General features: G+C 31.3%; 1 protein-coding gene and 1 long non-coding RNA gene across 8 annotated transcripts in view; one reads left to right on the top strand and one right to left on the bottom strand.

Moving 5' to 3' along the window:
* LOC118185710 (uncharacterized) overlaps positions 1–17,350 on the top strand; it is a 141,078-nt gene extending 123,728 nt beyond the window's left edge. For both annotated transcript variants that reach the window (XM_085809756.1, XM_035355605.2), the window contains exons 21-25: positions 1,868–2,150; positions 6,539–6,708; positions 10,177–10,285; positions 12,880–13,030; positions 14,890–17,350. In XM_085809756.1, coding sequence (XP_085665882.1) covers positions 1,868–2,150; positions 6,539–6,708; positions 10,177–10,285; positions 12,880–13,030; positions 14,890–15,081 — 905 coding nt within the window. In that variant the 3' untranslated portion in view covers positions 15,082–17,350. The remainder of the gene's footprint in view (positions 1–1,867; positions 2,151–6,538; positions 6,709–10,176; positions 10,286–12,879; positions 13,031–14,889) is intronic.
* LOC118185712 (uncharacterized) overlaps positions 1,291–23,778 on the bottom strand; it is a 309,271-nt gene continuing 286,783 nt past the window's right edge. For all 6 annotated transcript variants that reach the window (XR_004757630.2, XR_004757631.2, XR_015039186.1 and 3 more), the window contains one exon: positions 1,291–1,488. This is a non-coding gene — a long non-coding RNA (uncharacterized LOC118185712). The remainder of the gene's footprint in view (positions 1,489–23,778) is intronic.

Genomic DNA, 23,778 nt, shown 5'->3' with positions numbered 1-23,778 from the left:
TCCAGGGAGAAAAAATCGCTAATTTTTTTAATAATATCAAACATATAGCATCTTTTTTTGCTCTTTCCCTTTTGTTTAATAAATAAGCTTTACAAATAAGTGAAATTTGTTTCGCTTCTAACTCTTCCTTTGCCTGATTTTGCATTATCCTTAATTTATGGATATGAGTAGATTTGGTGATCATGGGAAAAAGGGATAAGAAAATATGTCTTTTAATTCCGTTCCGTACTTTCTTTCTATTATTAATAAATAATTTTTATTACCCTTGTAAGCTTTTTTTTATCCACTCTCGTAATATTGAACTTACATAAAGCGCGCGGCCATTATTAAAAATAATTTAACTATTTTTAAATAGTTTTTAAAAAATTGTTAGCCTTAAATATCTTTTTTTTTTTTTGTGTGTGTGTATGTGTGTTTACCCATTGGATAAATAGAAACATCGGATGCTATATGTAGATAGATGTATGTGCCTTTGCAGATTTGAGATGCATTACGAGTCTCAAAACACACTCTTCACTATTCTTAAACTACGTACATGTGCACTGAATGAAGGCAATGCTTTATAAATTTTTCTCAGTCATTTATATTTATCAAGCAACAATTAACTTTCTATAGAACTGAAAAGTTTAGATGCGTTAATTACAGCTTGGTGGCGCATTTCAGTTTTCAAAAGTGTTTTTAATGAAATGAATAGAATCAGCCATAAATGTTTGCATTCTTTTTTAAGTACATTTGAAAAAAAATATGCATTTCTCTAAGCAACTTGGTTTCCTATTCGGTGATTTACGTAGGCAATACCTATGCATTTATCATAGATTTTGTATTTTATATAAATGTTTTTACACATATAATTTGAACCCATTGTTTTGTCAATGAGTTTCATTGTATAACTGAGTGCTAGCTGGCAAATGTGCATAAATTTCAGAAGTATTAGCTTGAAGATTAGTAATTACATTAGAACGAAATTTTTTCATCACGTAGTTATTTAGTTTACTAACATTTTAAACTGAGCGATTGTTTTGCATGTAAAAACTTTAAAAAGATTTTATTTATCTTATATAGTATATTGTATACCATAGTATATTGTATACCAGAGTCATCCATAAAATATATTTTCATGCATTTTGTAAAAAATATATATGTTAAAACATAAATTCCAAACAGTGCATATTTCTTTCACTTTCATCTCTTTAAGCTTCGGGAACGAACAAGAAACTTGACAGTGTGTTATTAATTTTTTAGAATTTTCATCCAAGTATTACACAGTTAAAACTACTTATTTCATTAAAAAACACTTTATTTAATCGCATTTATATCAAAAGATAATTTAAATATAGAGATTTAACGAGTCCAAACACTACTGGTATTACAGCTTCCTTTCTCATTGCTTTTGTACTTTCCTTCTATGAAACTTTTAAATCGAAGCTCGAAGAAAGTGTTGTATCCATACAACATTCCTTCTTTATTCCAGAATTCTTCTGTAATTATCTGAAATAAACATATGACAGAATGAGATTTTACGTTAACTAAATGTGAACAGAATTGACAATGTTTCAGAGACGAAGGAAGTACAGTTAAACTCTTAAGTACAAAATTAAATTATGAACATATACTATTATTTATATTTTTGACACATGTAGACATAAAGCTTGAATTGTTACAATTTATCAGTTCACATAATAACCATGCTATACTCTTATTTTATACAGTATTACATTTTTGAACAAAATTAATTTTTTTACGACGATCCACTTGGCTACTTAACACAGCATATTAAAACCATTGAAAACTTCCATACGTTTAAGCTATTGATTAATTTGCATCAACAGACGCCTCATACTAAATGCCATTTTTTATTCGATTGTAGCTAATGCAATTGATAGTATCATCAGAGGCCTTGCTGCGACTAGTATGGAAACGCTGGATCATGCAATAACTGAAGAGGTGACAAATCATTTATTTGAAAAGAAACAAGTGCCCTTTTCTGGAATGGATTTAGCAGCACTGAATATTCAAAGAGCCCGAGATCATGGTATAGCAGGCTATAACGAATATCGAGAATTCTGCAACCTTACTAAAGCAAAATCCTTTGATGATTTAATGAAAGAAATACCATCACATATTGTCGAAAGGCTTAAAAGTGTTTACAAGTAAGTTGATTAAGACACAATAACACGCCGAATAAATACTAATTCAGAAGTCAAACAACAAAAATCAGCGTTATATTTACAAAATTTTCACAACACATGTGAAAATTTTTTAAATATAACGCTGATTTTTGTTGTTTGACTTCTGAATAAGTAAGTTGATATATGTATGTTCAATATATTTATCACAAAATAAAAAATAGGTAAATGAAAATGCGCTCTAAACATCACCACGACATACCTCAAACTGTTAAAATGCAAATGATTGTTGCATATATTTAATAACTTAAATGCCTAGAAATTTATATAATATTTGAAAGTTATACATCTAATAAGAATTCCAGAGATGTTTAATTACTTATTTTAAGAGTATGTTTATTAATTTTGAATATAACATAGATGAGAATACCTAGATAATATTTTAATATATTATTGGTAAATAATGTTTAGGGAAAAATCTGCACTATTTTTTACTTGATACAAAAAATGTAATATTTGAAAAATAAAATATTTTAAAATTAGTTAAATAATAGAACTTTTATTCCCTTATTGATAGTTTTTTATTTTTAGTAATGGAAGCAATTGCTTTGATAAAATTAAAATGAATCACTGAATTGCGTAAAGGGCAAGACTTACTTCGTGAGAAAATTATTATAATTTATTTTACGAAAAAGCCAAAATTATTATCTCAGCTATTTCTTTTCGCACACAGTTGAATTTACTCGTACGCTTCCAGTTTTTTAAGGAGCATTTAATTTAAAAATTTTGATGCATATCACAAATTTCCTTAGATTCTACAAATAGTATTTTCTTAACTTTTTGAACTTAACCAGTACTGGTAAAAATATCAGCATGAAAAATTTTATTCAACGCAACCATTTGCGTGCTATTTTGTTTAAAGTATCCGACTATGTTCGGATACCCAAATTTTGGAAAATAGTACAATTAAATTTATTATTGGTGTTATGTCTCAGAATACTACTTAAAATAATAGAAACAGGTAATAAACATATTATCAATGTACAGTTTTTTTCTTACATATTGGACTAAAATTGTGTTAAATTTCAGGATTCCTACAAAAATATTTATCATTATTTAAGTTTTATATTTGTCCCTTATCTCTGTTAAGGTACAAGGAATTAAACGGACTAAAATCTAATATAAACATGCACTATTAAATAACACTATAATAAATATGCACTATTAAATATACATGCATTAAATATACATGTCTGAGTACATGCACTAGCTATTTCTTGAGAAATTTCTCTCTTTTCATTTACAAAATTTTGTAAAAAAATTTTGTTTATATACATAAACAAAACCTTTTAGTCTATTTAATTCCCCATATTTCATAAAATATTTGTGGAAAGTTTCATAAAATTATTTTAGTAATATTTTAAATTATAGTTCTTTTCGTAGCAGAAAAGTTCAAAATATCAAGTTTCTCAAAAAATAGGTTTAATGTAATGCATACACAAACGGAAGGAAAAGAAAATGTTGCTAAGTATGGAAGTTAAATTGCAAAACTAATCTTGTTCTCTAGCAGTTAATTTTGAACCGTTATATTTTTTATTATCTTTTGAACATCACCAAAAGTATTCAAATGAAACATTATCATTTTAAAATTTGTAGTCTGTGTACCTTTAGACAACAGCTTCCGGATTCTGAAAAAGAAACATTCGGTTCACGGCGTAGAACATGAGCAGCTGCAATTCTAAAAGTAGTTTTGGAAAGCTTTATGTATAAGCTTTAAAACAAAGTAACAAAGCGGTTTTAAAAAATTTCATCAAAATTTACAATTAGAACGTAGCTGGATACCTTTGAGAATTACAGCTTTCCGAAAGAACTGTTATGTTCTACTTTATTCAGAATTTTGATGTGCTTAAAATGCATTTTATCACTTACTAATTATTTGATACTTTGTTTAAAATAACTGAAATAATCAAACATTGATTTGCAACAGCACAAGAGTTTCTGGAAAATAAACATAGTTATAAATCCTTTCAAAGCATAATGAAGCATATGAAACACGCCTATATACTATATTTTCGAGGAAAAGGTTAGTACCCAGTTTGAGACTTTTTCTAGTATTGGTTGTCCAAAACGAAGGTAATCTATCGAGGAAACTGTAATGTGATTTGAGGTATTCAAATAAAAAAAAATCCTTCAACACTAAAATGTTTTCCTTACATCTAGACAAAAACAACCTTTGTAAAATAAATGTTGAGTTTATATACAATTATATATTCGGCTATATAATTTTAAAACTCCATTAGCTATGCGAGAGATCGAAAATAAACTACACTGCACGTATAGTTGCCAAAGTATTTTTTCAAAAATTGCAAGTTGAAAAGTTACATAAGAGCAAGTAAACTTACAGAAACAAATAGAAATATAAGAATGAGCTAACGTAATCTTCCAGACAAGATGAGAGCAAAGAGAAGCTACTTCTTTGAAATATGTACAACCAAGCCCTAAAATACACCGGTGTGCAAAAATTAAGGACGAGACGGTTTTTTCAATATAACTTTGTACAAAAGCTTTCCAAATCAACACATTTAATACCGTAAGATCCCCAATACGTAAGGACATGAGTAATGTAAGCAACACTTACTAAAAGAGAAATCAGAGGGATAAAAAGAAGCTTTATTGAGAAAGTAGCATGGAGCGCAATGCGACTGAAGGCCGAAACATCCCTGTGATGGGTGTCCAGCAAGAAACATCCGGTCTTTAATAGGGGATATGATCTCCCCTGACTGCTAGGCAGGTTTCACAGCGTCTGCCCATGCTGAGAATGAGGGTGTCAATGAGTTGTTGAGGCATTGCTGCCCATTCGTCTTGCAGCGCTAATCGAAGCTCCGGAATCGCTACTGGTGGTAAGGTACGAGCTGCCAAGCGTCTACCTAGAAAATACCATACATGCTCGATGGGATTTAGATCCGGAGATCGTGCCGGCCAATCCATACGTTCAATATCCTCACTCTCTAAGAGCTGTTCGGCAGCTACTGTGCGATGACATGGTGCATTGTCGTCCATGAAAAGGAACTGCGGACCCATAGCGCCTCTAAAAAGACGCACATATGGAAGAAGAATGTTATTACAATAACGGGTTCCGTTGACTGAACCTGCGTCGAAGATGTGAAGGTCTGTACGACTACCAAGCGTGATGCCTCCCCAAACGAGAACACCGCCACCTCCATACCTGTCCCTTTCAATGATGTTCGAGGGATGATTGCGGCTTCCCCGCTCTCTCCAGATGAGTATGCGATGAGAATCGCTACTCAGACTGAATCTGCTCTCATCCGTAAAGAGTATTCGTCCCCATTCATTGTCTCTCCAATTCCGGTGTTCCCGGCACCACAGAGAACGCCTTCTCCGATGGGCAGGCGTTAGAGGTACACACCGTACAGGGCGTCGTGCAAACAGACCACCACCGTGCAGTCTTCTGGCCACGGTAAAACGCGATATCGGTCGTCCAGTCACCTGTGTCGTGTGTCTAGCGATTTCTCCCGCTGTCTGCCGCCTGTTTTTTTCTGGCCTGTAAGGCAATATACCGGTCATCTGCGGGTGTGGTTCCTCGTAGACGACCGCTACTAAACCCCCGGATAGCTGTTCCTGTAGTTTGAAATTGTCTCCAAAGTCGTGAAACGATGCTGTGAGTAATTCCGAACTCTGCAGCCACGCTTGTCACACTGCGGACTTCCTCCAACTTCCCAATGATTCGACCTCGGGTAAAAGCATCCAGATGTCGTCTAACAGATTGATTATTCACTATTTCTCGCTAAGGCAGCAACTCTGTGTGATTTTAACTGCTATACGGCGTGCAATCTCTTTGCCAGAAATACTGATCTTACACCGACAACATGCTTTATACTACTCAGACACTCCCGCATTACGTCTACCTGCATATCTGCGCATGTGCTACCGTATATCACCTTACTTAATCTCCTGATTGGTCTTTCTGTCCGCTCTGCCTTTTCGTTCAGCTGATATGCTAATTTTTCGACTTCGTCCTTAATTTTTGCACACCAGTGTATGCTGTCTAAAGTGAATTTTGGATTAATCTCCAAAAAACGATATTAGCAGTTTGATTATAACACATGTGAAGCAGTATTTAAAAAACTGGCTATTATCCTTAGATACTAAATTATTTAATAAAAGAGAGAAATTATTGCGAAAAAGTAGTTATTCAAAAGATGTGATATTAAAATCTAAGTAGTAACAGTAGCTTCAGCTGTATTGTGATTTTAGATGAATTTCCATTGTAAATAAACTGATACTATTAATAGCACTTAAGCATCGTAACTAAATAGTTTAATGCATAGTTAGAATTCAGGTGCTTATTTAAATTTAAAGATACCTCGTTTTACATTTTTACTTTTTTACAGCCATGTTGATGATATCGATTTGTTTTCGGGTGGTTTGGCGGAGAGAGCTTTGCACGGAGGTTTAGTGGGGCCTACATTTGGATGCATTATTGCCAAACAATTCTCCTTGCTAAAGAAATGTGATCGATTCTGGTTTGAAACTGCAAATCCTTTACTTCGATTTACGGAAGGTAAATGAGATTTAAAGGTTTCTAGAATGTAGACTCATATAATTAATATATTGTTTTTAGATTTTATGTTATTAAACGAAAATTAACTCATTATTTAATTCAGAATATATGTTAGATTTATTGTTGAAATTGTACTTCAGCAATTAATTTGTCACTAAATATTTTTGCAATATTAATTATCAGTAACGGTAATTATAAAAGATGAAACTCTCGGAATAAAAAAAAAAAGAAAAATGCTGATGAGATTCATTGTGAGGGAGACTTAAGAGTGAAACGTCGCATTTGTTACACAGAAACGTTTTTTGTACGTAATGATGGATTGCCAATCAACAAATTAAGGGCAGAGAACGTACCGAGATGTCTATTTGTCTCTGTAGCGAGATGTCAGTCCTGTCTCTATGTTTTTTTAGTTCTGTGGGTAATTATTTCTCAGTGACAGCTCCATCATTTCTTTTATGTTCCTTCATAACCAGCATGCTAAGCATTTGGATTAGCATATTTGATTTTTGATCCATTTCTTGTATCACGTCTTGCCTTACGTTACCTAGTGTAAACATGATTTATAACTATGGATTAGTTTTTGAATATCGAAAGCAATAACGAAAGGATCTGTGTAGACTCAGGAAGATTTCTGTATATTTTAGGAAGATATCTATTTTTGCATCTATATATATCAAGAGATAAAAACTAAATTATGAAAGATTGGCTACTCCCTAAAAGGAAATATACAAATTAAGACCAAAATCAAAATAAAAATATTTCAAAATACATAAAAAAGTAAAGATTTAAAAAAATTAAATTATAAAGAATAAAAAAATGTTGAAAATTCTTTGGTCTTTTTCAAGAGCAGGCGTTTAAAGAATTTTCAACAGAGTCACGTTTCTGAATTATATCTAGATGATCGTGAATGCTGAAGATATTTCAAAATTTATAGAACTTGTCAATAAAATAATTGCTCCAAAAGTGCAACAAAATAAGTTAATTGTTTTTTGTTTTTTTTTTGTTTAATAATCAAAAAAGTATAATCTGCTCTGAGGTGACCCCAAAAATTTAAAAAGAAAATTTCTGAGTAGAAAACTAGAAAAACAACCCATTTGCTAAATCAAAAGTATTCTGTAAGCAATTTGCAAAATTAATGAATAAATTAAATTTTCGAGTAATTAATAATATAAAACGCCTGTATTCCCTAGTAAAAACTAAATTGTGGAGGTAGAACTGAAGAGAAACAGTAGAAGTTGAAGAAACTCGTGTTTAATGTAAATTAAATAGTTTTTAAGATACATTTTTATCACAGAAGCATGTTTTTCCTTATTCAGCTTCCATTCTTGGTACATAAATTCGGTACATTAAACTGTCGATTATGCATGCTTATTGCATGGATGATCCATAAATGATCTTACAAAGTTATGATTAATGCACCGGTTCAGTAGAAAATAAATGCTTAGGTTTAACATAAATGATTTATAATGTGCTGTTAAAACGAAGGTTTAATAGTATTATAATATTTAGTAGTTTAATTGTAAATAAATAAACGTTGTATAAATTTTTCCAATTTTTTTTTATAAATTGACATTTGGACATCTTATAATTCCGAATTCACTTTATTCACCCGTACAGTCTGTGTTGCACATTCCAGAACTATATTAGGAACACACTTGCTATTTCACCTTTACCCGTGATTTCCCTTTCTAGCACATCTATTGATTACTTTTGTGTTACTGCATCAGGAATGTCATGGGCTGATAAATCCTGTGGCCTTCATCATTCTCCCCCCCATTCACACTTTGTGTTATCTTCATCTGCATTTTCAAATCCTTTAATAGGCTCAGTGATGTTACCTTTTCCTTGAGAGTACAACAAAGTAGGAGAACTTTTCTACTATTAGAGTAGGAGTGCTTTCCTACTTTATAATATCAAAGATTATTTTTTCCTTGTCTGTGAATTAGCATCAAACTCTAATATCATTCCAAGACTTAGCAATGAGATTCACTGTCTCAAAAATCAAAAGGTTTTGCCAAAACGTAAGAAATGTTTCGTTTTCCTCAAGTCCCGATTTGCGAAAAACTTTGGAAGAAGATATATGGATAATCGGTAAAAAATAATCGGAAATTTAGTGTACATCTACATTTTACTTGTCTATTATCAGCCTGAAAACAGGAAATTTACTCCTAGTTTTATCCTGTGCATATTAGTTTATGTAGTAGCCCGAAAACGTATTTTTATAATATATGCAGCATTTTAATAAATACTCCATTGATATCATCTAACTTATGTACATCGTAATCTTCATTAAAGTACATTGCATTAGCAATTAAAGCCATTTATGGTATTCAGTTGTGAAATCTAAAGATACTGCTTACAGTGCAAAATAAAGATGATTATTATAGGTGACAGGAAAAATTTCGTTGCTTTAAGAGAAAAGAGCTGCGTTTCGTGAAAGTGATTTGGATAGTATTTTTAAATGAAACCGTTAAAACAGAGTTGTATCAAGCACTTTTAGTTTTAGAAAAATAACTAATTTAATACTGATTATATCGCAGAAGTATCAGATCAATTAATTGAGACCTAAGATAAAAATTAGAATTACATTCAATATTAATTAACAGAGTAAATGTTTTTGTATATTTACATTTACTGTTTTACATTCAATATATTTCTGTTATCATAGTTTCTTCACGCATTTAATTCGCTCTGAAATTTCTGTAGGAAATACGTGCACAAACTAATTCATATTGTCACAGCAGGATTGAACCTTAAAAAATGTGTGGTATCTGACAGTACCAATAATTACATAATCATTGCAGCGTAAGGTTCTTATCTGAAATTTTCATATTTATTGAATAAATAAAAAAGTAATATTGAAATATTGAATATTACGTTGTAAATATTGAAAGTAAACACTAAATAAAACACAAAATATTTACAATGTATAAAACACTTTAGTACTTTGTATAAATATTATATTTCTTCGTAACAGTTTATTCGTTTAGCATAAAATTAGCAAACCAACAACTTTGTGTTTGGCGTTGATTTAGTCAAGAACTCAATCCGTTTCGAGGCAAACAGGTACAGGGCCTCTTCATCAGAAGCAAAGAAATCTGGGCAAACCTGGAAAGCAGCGTTGATGCTTTCGCTGTTCATTCTCATGTGCAGCAGGAATTTTATCCCGCTATTACCAGAGCTTCACTGTATTCCGTAAAGGGCCTTACGCTTGAAAGTTGAAGCTATGGAGAGTATGCAAAAGGCGAGGAAAGCAGCGGGCACAATTCTATAGCAATAAAACGAATCTATAACCTACAGCAATAAAAAGAAAGAGACGGTATTGCCATCTGTCGGTAAAAATAGCAACGAAAATTGAAAAATAAAGTTAGTAGAATTTTAAAAACGTTTAAACAAAAATAAACATTTGCGAATGTGAAATCTTGTGAATGCTCGCTTGTTCCTTAATTTCTTCTTTTTTTATTTCAGCTCAATTAACAGAAATCAGAAAATCGTCTTTAGCCAAAATTATTTGCGACAACTCTGATTCAATTGACACTATCCAAAGAATGGTGTTTGATCTTCCCGATGCATTCATGTATGTATTCTTATAAAATACATAAAGTATTTTTTTTTAAATATTACTGTGCAACTTGCCCATACTGTAGCATGTAACGTATTCTAAGTAGGATATTTTTTAAAAGATCGCATTAAGATACTTGATTAAATATTAGAAAAGACAAAAACTCTCTAAAAATGCATTAATAAAATGTACTGTTGCTAGTACAAAATATTTAAATGTATCTGCTAATCGTTTCTGGAATTTTTTTTCCTTTTTGTCAGCACTAAAGTATAACTACTGTTTTCTGCTGTGATTATTATTCTGTCTGATACTTGGTGTTGAATATTTATTGTTAATAAAGCTTATGGTCGATTACATAGTAGGGATCGAGCATAGGCATTCTAAACAGTAAATATTCTATCTTTTAGGGTGGAAAGAGATATATGAGGTTTACAACTAAGGTAAATTTATCCTGTGCTACACATCTTGTATAGGGCCCACCAGCGGCCGAGCGGTAAAGTCGCTGAACACTGGTAGTTCGGTCTGAGGTTCGAATCCCGCGAACGGGCTGGCTGCATGGGTGTTTCCGTGGTTTTTCGAGTTCGTCTACGTTTCTTAGGCTCAAAGCTCCGCTAGCGTAAATAGGCTTCTAGACAAATAGCCCTCGAGGCTTAACCTTAATCTCGTAAAACCAAAAACACAAACATCTTGTAAGGACTGTTCCTATTCTGAAAGTGATAAAGAAGCTTAGCAGAACAGATTAAATGCTCTTTGGTGCTGCCTCAATGTTGTCAGGTTTGGCAGCCTTAAAGTTTAATGCTTATAAGCATCGTAGGCAGTCAAGATGATGTACTTCATCTACCTGTCTCAATCTGTAAACGTTTCCCACGCAGAAAAATAAAGAGAACAACCGTTTATAAGACCAAATAAGAATTTAGTTCCAAATAATCAAGTACTATATAAAATGTCTTTGTATTTCAATCCATTGGCTTACAAACCAAGAAATACTAATTCTTTGACAGAAATTCCAAGTAAACATTCTACATAAATTATTTAATAGCGTTCAATAAGGCAACATAAAATACACTAATTTACTTAGCTGAGATTATATCTACATGTCTTAATGTAAAGTTATTTATGATATAAATTCGATCAATGCTCGGAAACAAGATTTCTTCTCATTCCTAAAGGCAATCATATAGGAAGTAAATTTACTTCACACAAATACTTCTAACGAGACGTAACTGCAATGTCCCAAAATAACAATTGGCTGGTAAAAATGCATGAACTTATGTTGATTTATAATGTGTTAAAACAATGTAGGTTTTCCACTAAGCGTAAGTTGTCGATTTGTGTATTCTCTAATAATCAGCTCTGGAGAGATTTACATTGAATAAAACGTTTGGAATAATTCTATAGGTAAACAGCAGATCATACTTTAATAAAAATACAGGGCGGGCAAAAGAAAAAAAAAACTTCCTATATGAATCACTAGCGGCCTATCCGCTCAACCATTTGAAATGAAATTTCAGATACTGTTATGTGAAGTAAGAGCTGGAGATTGTGATGGTTAAAAACAATAGAACTCTCACGGTTACCGTGAAAAAAATTCCAAAATTTTCAATGACAACACCAGCGTTTTTCTTTCTCAAATTGATCAGAGCACTGAAAAACCATAAATGGCGTTGGAACGATATACGGCGTGAAATATTTGAAAAGTAAAGGACCATGTAAAAGGTGTAAAGTATTTGCAAAGTAAAGTACCTTGTAAAAAACCAATGAGAAAACAAGAGAGGACAGGGGGAAGTTATTGGAATTACAAGTTTTCAATGTGTACAACGTTTCAAGTTAGAGTCATCTCTCGTAACTTTATAGTGCAGTCACCACCATTCCCCATTCTCACCCCTATGGATTTCTGGTTCTGGGATTATTTAAAGTCTAAGCTGTACACATCGTCGAATCCACGTGCTTTGTCAAAACTAAAAGATGCCGCAAAACGTGAAGATATACATATTTCTCCTGCGATGTTACACTCGTCATTGTTGACAATAATCTCCTGCATGCAATGCGTTATTACTGTTTTGAAAGGTGGCCACATTAAGGACTTGTAATTCCAATATTTCTTTTTCTCCCTTCTCACTGGTCCTTTACAATGCTCTTCTTTGCAAATGTTTTTTCTACGGCAGTCTTCGGCAAATGTGCCGTCCCAACGCCATCTATGGTTTTTCAGTGCGCTGATCAATTTGAGCAGGAAAAACGTGGGCGTTGGCATTCGAAAATTTGAAACTTTTCACTGTAACCATAACCGTAAGAGCTGTATTGTTTTAAATAATTAGTCTTGATTTGAGTGTATACGTTTAACTAAAATATCTGAAATTTCATTTCGATTAGTTGAACGGATAGGCTACTAGGAACTCATATGATGGGAAGTTTTATTATGCCCACCCTGCATGTCAGATAGTACAATGATTTTCTTCATTTGTAAGTGCAAAGACGTTTTTTTAAAAAGCACAGACATGTAATGTAAACGTTTTCATCATGTGTTATAAACAATTTTTACATATGTAGGAATATTCATATCCAACTCTTTATAGAATAAATCATATTTATCCTATACTTGCCAATTTCAGGAATCCTCGAGTTTCATGTAAAAGCCTTCCATCAGTTGACCTGGAACAATGGAAGGAGCGCGTCTCATGCACAGTTGGAAAAGTTACTATAGATGTAGGATCAGCAGATAGAATATCGCCTTGCGTTATGTGTACATGCACCAAAGAAGGGGTAAGTATCTTGCTTATATTCGCTTCAGGTTCTAATAATTGTGATTGTCGTTATTAGAATTTTTTCCAACAAATTCGGCCCACAGTGGCTGAATGGTATTTCGCTAAACAGTGGTAGTTCAACCTGGGTTCGATTGCACACAAACGGTGCTGGCTTTATGGACGCTTTCGTTGTGGTTATCCTGATGTGCAACATACGAGATATGAGCCAATTTCCCTTAAAACGTCCTCCACGAATGCATCCCTTCCCTTTAGCAGCTATCATAAACATGCTTTGTCACAGGCAAATAAACCAAAACCATCAACAAATTCGCGAAAAGGCGTACTTCTACGGATAACAATTACTTTAAATGTCCACAAAAATTGAGTATGTTCTATTCACAGGAAATTTCAGTAATAACTTTTAAGATCACGTTCAAGCTAAATGATATTGAGCATAATTTTGTTCCAATTTTTTTATTTTAATGAAATCTTTTGAATATTAAAATGAATAAATTTAGTATATATATATATATATGTTCTAAAAAGAAATCAAATCCTAAAGTATTTAAATAAAACCAATAATAAAATGGTGATTCTTTCTGCTTTTATCTTGTATATGTCTTAACTTTTGTACGAATTTTAGTTTTGCACTAAGTTGATTTGTCTGTAGATTTCAAGACAGTTCTCATTTTCTAGTTTACTTTTTCTATTTTTTTTTTTTTTTTTTTTTTTTTTTTTTTTCAGCAAACAATTTGTATGCGCCAGTTTCATTATTATAGAATTGAATATGATATTTGAATTATATTAGTTTATGTTTTGAATTTAATAAATATTACCTCTGAAATTTGCGCATGATTTGGTTTTTGGTTTTCAACTTAAGTGTCCTTCGATTGAATTATATACATTTATATACTGTAGTTTCGCAACCGTTGATCGTAGACATATACTTCCCACTTACAAAAATATTTTAAATGGAGCAACGATGCATGTTTTTGAATTGAAATGAAATATCTCAGTCAATTTTTGTCGTACGAGAGCCCGACTTTTTGTGTTTTATGTTTTATAATAAGTTTTTATTATAAGCATAGGGTATAAAAAGTTAGACTTCGTAATTCTTGTAAAACTGACATTTTTAAAATTTAAAAATACCAAAATATTAACGTTTGTGTCATTTAAAACACTTCTGCACCTGGAAATAAATGTTTTCAACAGACACTTGCGAAAATGAAAGCCAGTATGGACTTCTGTGAGCATGGTGTATATAAATATAAAACAATGCATATATATAGAAAGAGAAGATATATTTAAATAGCAGTTACCTCTTGTGCTAATAATTTAAATAGCAATACCCTTCTTATGCTTTTCTATCTTGGTTTAAATAAGCAGTTGAATTATTGTATTTCTTATTTCTCTGTTTCGCAAGTAGATTTCTTATTAATAAATGGCAGCATTAATTAATAAGTCGCTTCTTAATTTTCTTTTTATATTTTTATTAAAAATTTAAATTCACGGTCTAATATATATATATATATATATTAGACCGTGAATTTAAATTTTTAAGTTATGAAAATATTGAAAATTTTAGTTTTCTGAAAGAGGAAAATATAATTATTTTGTTTTCTGAATAGTTAAATGCGTTATTGAAGTTATTTATTTATCAAACTAGATTTCTGTATCAATTGAATCTTCATTACGTAAAAGGTTAGATATTATTTTTGTACTGCTCTATACCAATGAAGTTGCTTTTGTGAATAGTAGGTATTAGTTATAGGCTAGTTAAAAGCCAATTATACTGATTTTAATATCAAATGTTTTACTGTTCTTATTTTGCCTTAAGGAAAATAATAAAAATTCATTTTTATTTCTTTTCTTTCACAGCCCATATGTCAGTCTTTGAGAATCAATAACTGTTTTCACTTGGCGAGTTCATATTCCAAAGAATCAGTATTAGCTGATCACGTGTGTAAAGTGCAATGTGCTTATGCATTTCGAGCATTTCCCCAAGTAGACATCGCAAGGAATGGTAGGCTCCTACATAATGGAGGTAGTATACTAGGCTTTAGCACATAAAAAAATTATGGATTTTTTATCAGTGCGTTTTCGTGGATTGGCTGTAAAGAAAAACAGACTATGCAAAGAACTGTTTATGAAAGGTGTTACTTCCTGCGCTTAGGTTTCAACAAGGACAGCGAAAAGACCGGTTCATTGCTAATTAGATTGGTTGGTGTATTGTGATATGCATGTATTCATTGATTTCTGAATTCATTATTTCATGGAAATCTTTTAAAAGCTGTAAAACTTCAAGTGTGAATATAATGAAATGTTAACTTAACAATCGAAATCCTTTGTTTCAGCTAGAAAAGGAATTTTGTAAATAGAAAAGTGAAGAATCAACCGAATTTTATAAATTTGATCGTGTCGCCATTTCATCCCTGAATTTCTTTTTCATATTCATTTAAACGGAAATTTTGCCTATAAATTGGTGTGAGAAAAGAAGTAATTTATAAAACACAATTTTATACTGAGGTACATAAAGCAATTGATTATCTTAATCTAAAGTTTAAATAGTGTAATAATTTAGGTATAAATTTAGATTATCAAAAAATAATTTAAATTTTAAAATAAATATATTTAAAAAACATTTTAAAATTTATTTTCAGAATCTATTTTGAAACGCTCATTTTCTTAACATACTTTTAAGGGAACGTTAAGCAGATCCTGGAAATCTACGCCATAAGAAGAAGATGTATATCTTGAAACAGCTGACTATCACTTAAAATTTTCATACTTACTTTTGCGATATGAGTTGAGGAAATTCTGCCAAATTATGAATATTTGTAAAGAAACGATAATAATTAAGACACAATAATAAGCCGTTATATACTTATACTAACTACTTCACTACTAGCTTTACTATTTCACGCTTTTTAGAATTCCTATCTGTCTGCTTTAGATTTTACATTTTGAGAGGCTTAAGGGTCTGCAATTATAATATATTTATTTGTTAAGTTCTACAACTTCAATAATTACCTTTCTCGCAGGTTAATTAAATTCGTTATTATATTATTATTTTCGATAAAGTATGAGGAAATTTTATTATTTATTTTTCCCGAGTTAATATTGCCTAGCTTCAAAATGCTTTTTTTTAAACAAAAATCTAACTTTTTAAAATTTAATTCTATCTAATTCTATTCATATCAGGTTCTATTTTTCGTAAGTCTGAATTTTATTTATTATTAACGGTTAGAATTCCTGTGTTGTTACTCTAGTGCGAATATCAACAAAAGTAAAATGGAATATAACAATATCATTAACTATGTTTAAACAACATTTATATACTAAAGTCTTCTAAAATATACATATAATGACTGTAAAAGTATTCTATTAAAATATAATATGTAACACATATTTGGAGATAAGATTTTAAAGATGCCCTCCAAGCAAAGTTATTTATTCATGTATTTGGCAACACCTATTTATTACTTTGGATTCAAATGGTATACGATAATTGAATGGCAAAAGAAAAAAAATCATTATCTATAGTACCCTCATTGAAAATCCTGTATTATATAAAATAACAGGGTTTCACATAGTGCCAGTAACTACTGCACATTTCAAAATTTATATAGCAAGAAAATGTAATAATGTTGTTTGAGCTTTTCAGTAGATCAATAAGCATGATTTTATAGAAAAAATTATTAAATATTTATGAATCTATCTACTTTGAAATAAAATATTTCAGCGATATATGTTTCAAAGCTTTAAAATTTACTGTAGAATAATATACTATTTAGTTTTACAGTTTTCTTAACAATAGCACAATATTCAATTTCATAATCCTCTTTTAAACAAAATATTAAGTTTTGTTGAACTACCTACATATATATATATATATATATATGCATATGCATATATATACATATATGCATATGCACGCATATGCTCTGAAACTTACTTTATAACTGCTTTCTAAATTAAAACAATGGCCGCTACTATGCATCACTTTGGGCCTTACAAGCTTAAACTGGAGCAAGAAATATTTTATTTAAATTATTAGACTTGAAAATTCAGCAAGCACTTAAGTTTGCTTGATTATTTTTTGTTACGTACGATGTAAGTGATACTGACAAAATCCAAGAAAAGTTTCTTTTAACGCAGTTATTATTTATTCACAAGCCTTTACGAATTTGTACACTTTTGCGTTAATTTGTTGTTTATTTCGATAAAATTTTGTTTCTTGTTTGTCCATTGTTTGTCATTTTTTCGAACTGTGCCTTATACAGCATTTTGTTTTGATTCAACATTGTAAATGAAAATAAATGTTAATTTTTTAAAACTGTGTTTAGTCATGCGTACATTTTATATAAATAAACACTTTTTTGTTCTAAATAGTATATTCCTTTTCAAATCGACGAGTCTCTCTTAGGGCAAACGGTGAAGTGCTTAATAAAATATTGAAGTGGTGAAGTGGTTAATAAAAATATTGGCGAAGTGGTTATATTTTCTAGGCAGGTGATTTCATTGATACAAACTGATGACATTGTAAAAGAAAACTAAGAAATCGTTCAAGCACTTCAATGTTTGCCCCGAGAGAGGCTTGCCGATTTGAAAAGTGTCATCAGCAGCTTTGAACTAGCTTTGAACACTAAGATAACGTACACATACGCATATGCATACTGTAGAGGAAGAATTTTGATTGCGTAGAATGCTAACCCATACTGAATAAGAACTTGGCAATCGAGGCGGTTTAAATTCCATTTTTATTTAAACTGACATTTGTAGCCACAATTCACTTGGCATTTTAATCGTGAGATAGCGTCCAAGCAGCACAGAGGTACAAGCTAAAAGTGCATTTATCCAATATAGAAGCTTAGCAAGAGGAAGGTTTTGGCTTAGGTCAGAAAGGTTTTAGTTCTCAAAATTTTGAGTTTAGCGCTCAAATTATCCACGTCATCAGCGTTGTGCAGGCCGTGCAAGATGGATTGATCTAGAAATAATGCAATCCAGAGAAGTTATTACGAGTTTTAGAATAGAGAGAGAGAGAGAGAGAGAATTAATGGGTTACCGTTAGCTTAAATTATAATTTTGATTTACATTTTATCTTACATTTTAGTCCACAGGATTCGAACGTGTGCGGGAAAGCCCCAATGGATTTCGAATCCTGACGACTAAATATATATAGAGATAGATAGATGTATATACATATATTTTACACAATTATCTGTGTACTTGAAAGATGGCCATTAGTTTTTCGATATCATCTGAATTATTAAATTTATTCAAAGCTACCGACAACGCTTTTCAATTCGACGAGTCTGTCTCAGAGCCAACGGTGAAGTCTTTAATAAAAGAAACTTTAATTTTTCACTTTTAATTACAGTTAGAGCTAGCAAAAATATTCTCTAAATTCGAAGCTACTTTTATTTAATTTGAAAGCAGTGTTTCTTTAATAATGCAAAATTGCTTTATAAATTACGTTTTATTTTATCTTAAAAAGCAAAAACTATTTAAACATCTCTACATAACTCTCTGTCTCCTTCTCTTTATATATATAGTATTACATATTCGTAGACTGAAATTGAAATTAAATTGCTGGTGTTATGAATAAGTGAAATAAGATAAGCAAAAGTTCAAGAAAAATGCAGTGAAAGGTTATAAATTAAATAGTAGTTAACTGTAAGCTGTAAATGAGTAACTGGTGAGTAACAAACCCGACAAACTATTATCTTCTAAAATAAACTTTTATCCAGTAAAAGATGAATTTTTGAATATATAGTAAGAGAAATTATTGTACATTTGGAAGCCAAAAATTGTAGAACTCTTAGAGCTACATTTTAGTAGCAGAGCAGCAAATAATAAAAGAAATAATCTCCAGTAAACTCAAAATTCCATGTGGAGCTATATACAGAACTCATCCACAAAAGAATTCAAAAAGGTTAACTGCATGGCTCACTTTGCCAAGAGAATGGAAATTAACATGCAGTTAGAGACTGCTTGTGTGTACGAAACTGTTGTAAAGCTGAAACAGTTGATTTCCCAGCTGAAGCAGTTCGAATCCATGCAAACGAGCTGGTTGAATGGGCGTTTTCGTGTTACCACTTCGCCTTAGAAAGAACGTAGAGATGTCATCTGTATTAGTGAAGAATTCCGTCTTTTTGAACTAGAGAAGAATGCTTTGTTTATTGAGCTATCGAAACCGATAAATTTCTTTTAAATTTTCCTGAATCATACTCTTATTTGCATTCTAAACAACTCAAAATAGCAAATGCAAGAGACTTAAAATTCTAAAATGTGAAAAGGTTCAACGTAAACAGCAAAGCGTTTTTTTTTTTTTTTTTAATGAAAAGCTGCATACCTTTCACCTAATCTTTCTGTAACAATCAGTGCCTGGCACAATTTTCTCAGAAGTTGATGTAAAAGAAAGCTCCCTTATTCCACTAAATCTCTCAACTTTAGATAATGATTTTAATTCTAAATTAACAAAAAATGTTTAATAGACTTTACTCATAATCTTTCCACTCTTTTTCCTTTGTTTTCAATATTGCTCAATAGATGCCGCCACGTGCAAGTTTGTCTTGAGGTGATGTAGTTGAGGGAAACCTACTAAAAATTAGCTCTTTAAAAAATGTATACGGCCTGCAGGGCTTTGATTACCACTGAGGCAACCGAGACAGTGCCTCGAGCTTGGCCCACGAGTGAGGAAAAAAAATATGTCGAATTTTTATATTCGAGATTTTATTTTTAAAATTTAAAAATTAAACTTCTCAAACACATTTATATTTTCAATAATTTCCAGACTGAGAAATTATTTATCTAATTAGAAATATAGTTTATTGCTAATTAATGAGTGGCTTAAGATGAAATGTTTGTGGGCGAAACTAGGGCTTACCTAGTAATTTAGAAGTACGATAAAAATGTCGGTACTCACGAGAGTGCTGGATTAGAATGTTGCCATCAGATATTATAGAAAAATATTAGGTATAAAATGGCGATTAAAAGATCGCGAAGGGCAGTGCGTTTTCTTATCAAGAGACCAGATTAGTGATTAGTGTCCAACGATTTATAGATAACGATCCACCTGCCCGTGTCTTTGCGAAGCAGTACGGGATAAGAAAAGCGTGTCAGTTTACTTTTCCTCTCAGTTGAGAATAATCGAATCCAAAAATTAACCTTGATAAAATAACGGAAGAGTTTACTTCATTAACAGTTAGCAAACAGAGATTTTTGCAAATCAAGTTTAAAAGTAAAATATGCTGGGTACTTTGGTATTATCGCAACCACCTTGGTAGAATTCGCCAAACTGTGGCAACCATGCGCAAAACAGTTCTTCAGGTAACCATATCGGTAACTGAAAGTTTGAAAAAGCAAAGACGCCATTTTCGTACATGCTGTTTTGGTTGTATTAGAAGCACTAAGGCAATTTGCGATATTTTTAAGTCTTCAGCTGAATTTTGAAATATACGCTCGTGGGATCTGCCTGCAAACGAGGAAAGTTCCGTGAAATTGACGCAGGAATATAATACTTTGCCTCAAAGGCGGATATGTTCAGATTTGCATTTGATAATGTTGTAATTTGGAAAATAACCTTTATGGAAATGTAACCTGAAAAAGTGTAAAGAACACATCGGCATTTTTTAGAGGTAATTAGTTCTAAAATAGTCATCTGCCATTTACTACAGCAGCCAGGTTTATATGCTGCTGGTGTAAAAAATTAACAAGTGTTAAATTCTGCTTCGAAGCCTTAGAAATGGGTGGTAGACTGGAATAATTACATGCTGGACATACCATTTGTAAGGAGTTTTATAAATTATTTTCCGGTCTAAATATCGAACTAAAATTAAAATTACCTAATAATATAGGTGATATTAAATAAATAACTCTTTCCAATTTAAAATTACTATTCTTTTTGTTCTTCAAAAATTCGCAGAATTGAGCCAAGGTGGCTGCAATAATAGTATACCAAAGTACCATTTCCTGTTAAATATATTACCTTAATTATATTAAATATATTTCATATTATGCTTTGTATGACGTAAAATGACTTCGGATACCATATTCTTTCTGACTTAACAGAATTAAACAGGAATCAAAAATAATATATTATGACATACATCAACGAGACATTTATCGATAAATGTTTGATTCGATTAAAGCGTGTAAAGCTTCTTTAATTATTAAGAAAAGGATTAAACATAACTAGTGAAAAAAGTGGTTAAGATTTAGGAGATGCAATAAAGAAAGGATCCCATTATCATCTACTTCTCCAAAGCCCTTAAATCTCTAGTTACAACCCTGACAGCCTGTTTACAATCTACAACAGGGTGAGGCTGAATTGGGACTTGTTTTTAAAGTTTAAATAATTTATTTAAAATTTGATTTGATGAATTAGAAACTTCCTTTATTTTTATGTCGTTCCTGTCTTTATAAAAGTTTAAAAGTTACATTCTCATTAATACTGCATATAACCAAAGCAAAAGGAAATATCTACAAATTGGAGAAGAAATTTTTATCAAATAATAATTTAATTCATCAAATAATAATCAATTTTAAATACATAATGGACAACGCAAGGGCCGAAGCTAGGGTTTTCGCAGACAGTGGACACTCTGAAAGTTCTAAATTCTGGCACCTGATTTCTTCTTAAATTTAAAAAAAAATCGCAGTTCCTAAATTCTGTTGCCCTGTGCAATTGCACCGGTTGTATCGACTTTTACAACAAATGTGGAAAAATCCTTTAAAAGAAATTATTAGAATTAGCATGGTTAACTGCAGGAATAATTTTCATTGAAATACTAAAAACTCATAATTTTAGAACACATCAAGAAAGTCAATCAATTAAAGGTCTTTATTAGAGATTATTGAAATAATTAGTGTTTGTTGCAGTTTTATTGTTTTATAAAGCAGAGCATTTCTAGGAAATGTTAAGCAACAAGAATCGATATTGGTTAAATTTAGAAGACTGTAGTTAAGGTCAAATAAAACCTCCTTCATCAGCTGTAGGAGTGAATATGAAGCCACAGAAACGTGCTTGTGCGATAACAACGAAAGCAAAATTGAGGAGGCTTCAGCTAAAGAATAGCAGAAACAAAGCCACTGGTGCTATCTGTTGACAAAAGGTGAAAGAAAGGTAATTACAAAATAATTTCTTTAAAAGCTAAGGGTAAACAAATATTAGAAATGGGATCGTTGAGCAGAACCAGCAGATGAAAGTGAACGCCTTCATGAAATTTAATTTATGAACGGAAGATGCTTTTAGAATAGTTTTGCTAGCAGAGAGAAGAAATATGTGATGTTTTGACCAACAACGATGAGCAATAAACGATTTATAAGTTTCTCATGAATGTAATTTTCTTTTCATACTTTTTAATGAGAAATTTTAAGGCTCTTCTTATCTGACAAACGTACAGCAGTTATAGCACAGTATGTTATAGCTAATTTTATGGAAAGAAAGGAATAACAACTGAGTTTATGTAATCATCCTAAAGGAAAGGATATCTTTCTTTGCATTAAGGTGATTTTTTAACTGCTTGGTTAAAAATACAACGTGAGAAATGTCAGTTAATTTCATTCGCTCTTAACTAGTTAACGTCTTGATGAAGACCCGACTTAAAGGAGCAAACATGGAATTCACGGATGAAGAAAGAATAAAATGAATTATTACTGAAACCGACTTCTGTTTAACAGAATGACGGGATTTGAAGGACAAATTGATGAAGATTTACGATACAGAGTAGTAGTGAAATGATAGATATTACATGTGACCAGTATATCGAGGAAAGGAAGTGAATTGAATGACGTTTATCATCTGCTGTGGCTGATGCATAGGATTTGAGACACGACATGTATGCAAAACTGGTTTAATTGGCACAAAAATTTTTTTATCTAGTTCTTCCTAAGCAGCAAAAACAGCCTACACGTATTCTAAACATGAATATATTTTTGCAAATATAATCATACTTTTCTGCAATAATTACATAAAACAAAATTTTCGTCTCTCTCTCTCTTTTTTTTTTTTTTTTTTTTTTTTTTTTTTTTTTTTTTTGGGTGTGCGTGTATGTGTGTGTATGTATGTTTGTAAAAGTAGAAACTTTCTTGGAAATAATTTTAAAAACCCATAAAAGATACTAAAACAGATACTAAGACTTTATGAAATATTACTGGCTCTGTCATAAGGCGAGCTTTCGTAAAGCTCAAAGTATCTATATAAATTCTGCTTCACAACACATCGGAAAGCATTGCATATTTTTTTAATTGCTAAGACGTCAAATAAGGAATTTTAAATCCATTAAAGTTTGTAAAATATTCCATGTTGCTCTGATCTTAATTTAACCAATCCATAGTATTGATGCACTAATCAAAATTTAACATTCAAGCTATTATAGTTCTGGTTTTATTATAGTTCTGGACCCTTAATTTTGATGCACCGTTCTAAAGTTGTTTTAGTTTAGTTGTTTTAGATACAATTTTTGAATTATGCATCCTTTTATGACACTTTAGAACAGTCTACCTCTTGTTCTGTGTATTATGCAATGTTATCGGTGATGAGACAGATAAAACGATCGATGAATTCAGCCATTTCTTCGCGAATGTTTCCCAGTAAATATCTAGTCATTGGGGAAAAAATCCTCTAACGTAGGGAGCAACTTTTTTTTTCATACGTAAATATTAAATAAAGTTAAATAATACATAAATTTTTTTAAAAAAATTCTGAAAGCTTTCAGATTTAACATTACGCCCAAAGGGCGTTTTTTTAACGTTTTGTGAGTT

This window comes from Stegodyphus dumicola, chromosome X2 (genome assembly GCF_044657685.1).
Source record: "Stegodyphus dumicola isolate Sdum_Otavi_A_Nest chromosome X2, ASM4465768v1".
Taxonomy (NCBI): Eukaryota; Metazoa; Arthropoda; class Arachnida; order Araneae; family Eresidae; genus Stegodyphus; species Stegodyphus dumicola.
Note: the sequence above shows the minus strand (reverse complement) of the source record. Positions and strands in the feature narration are given on the sequence as shown.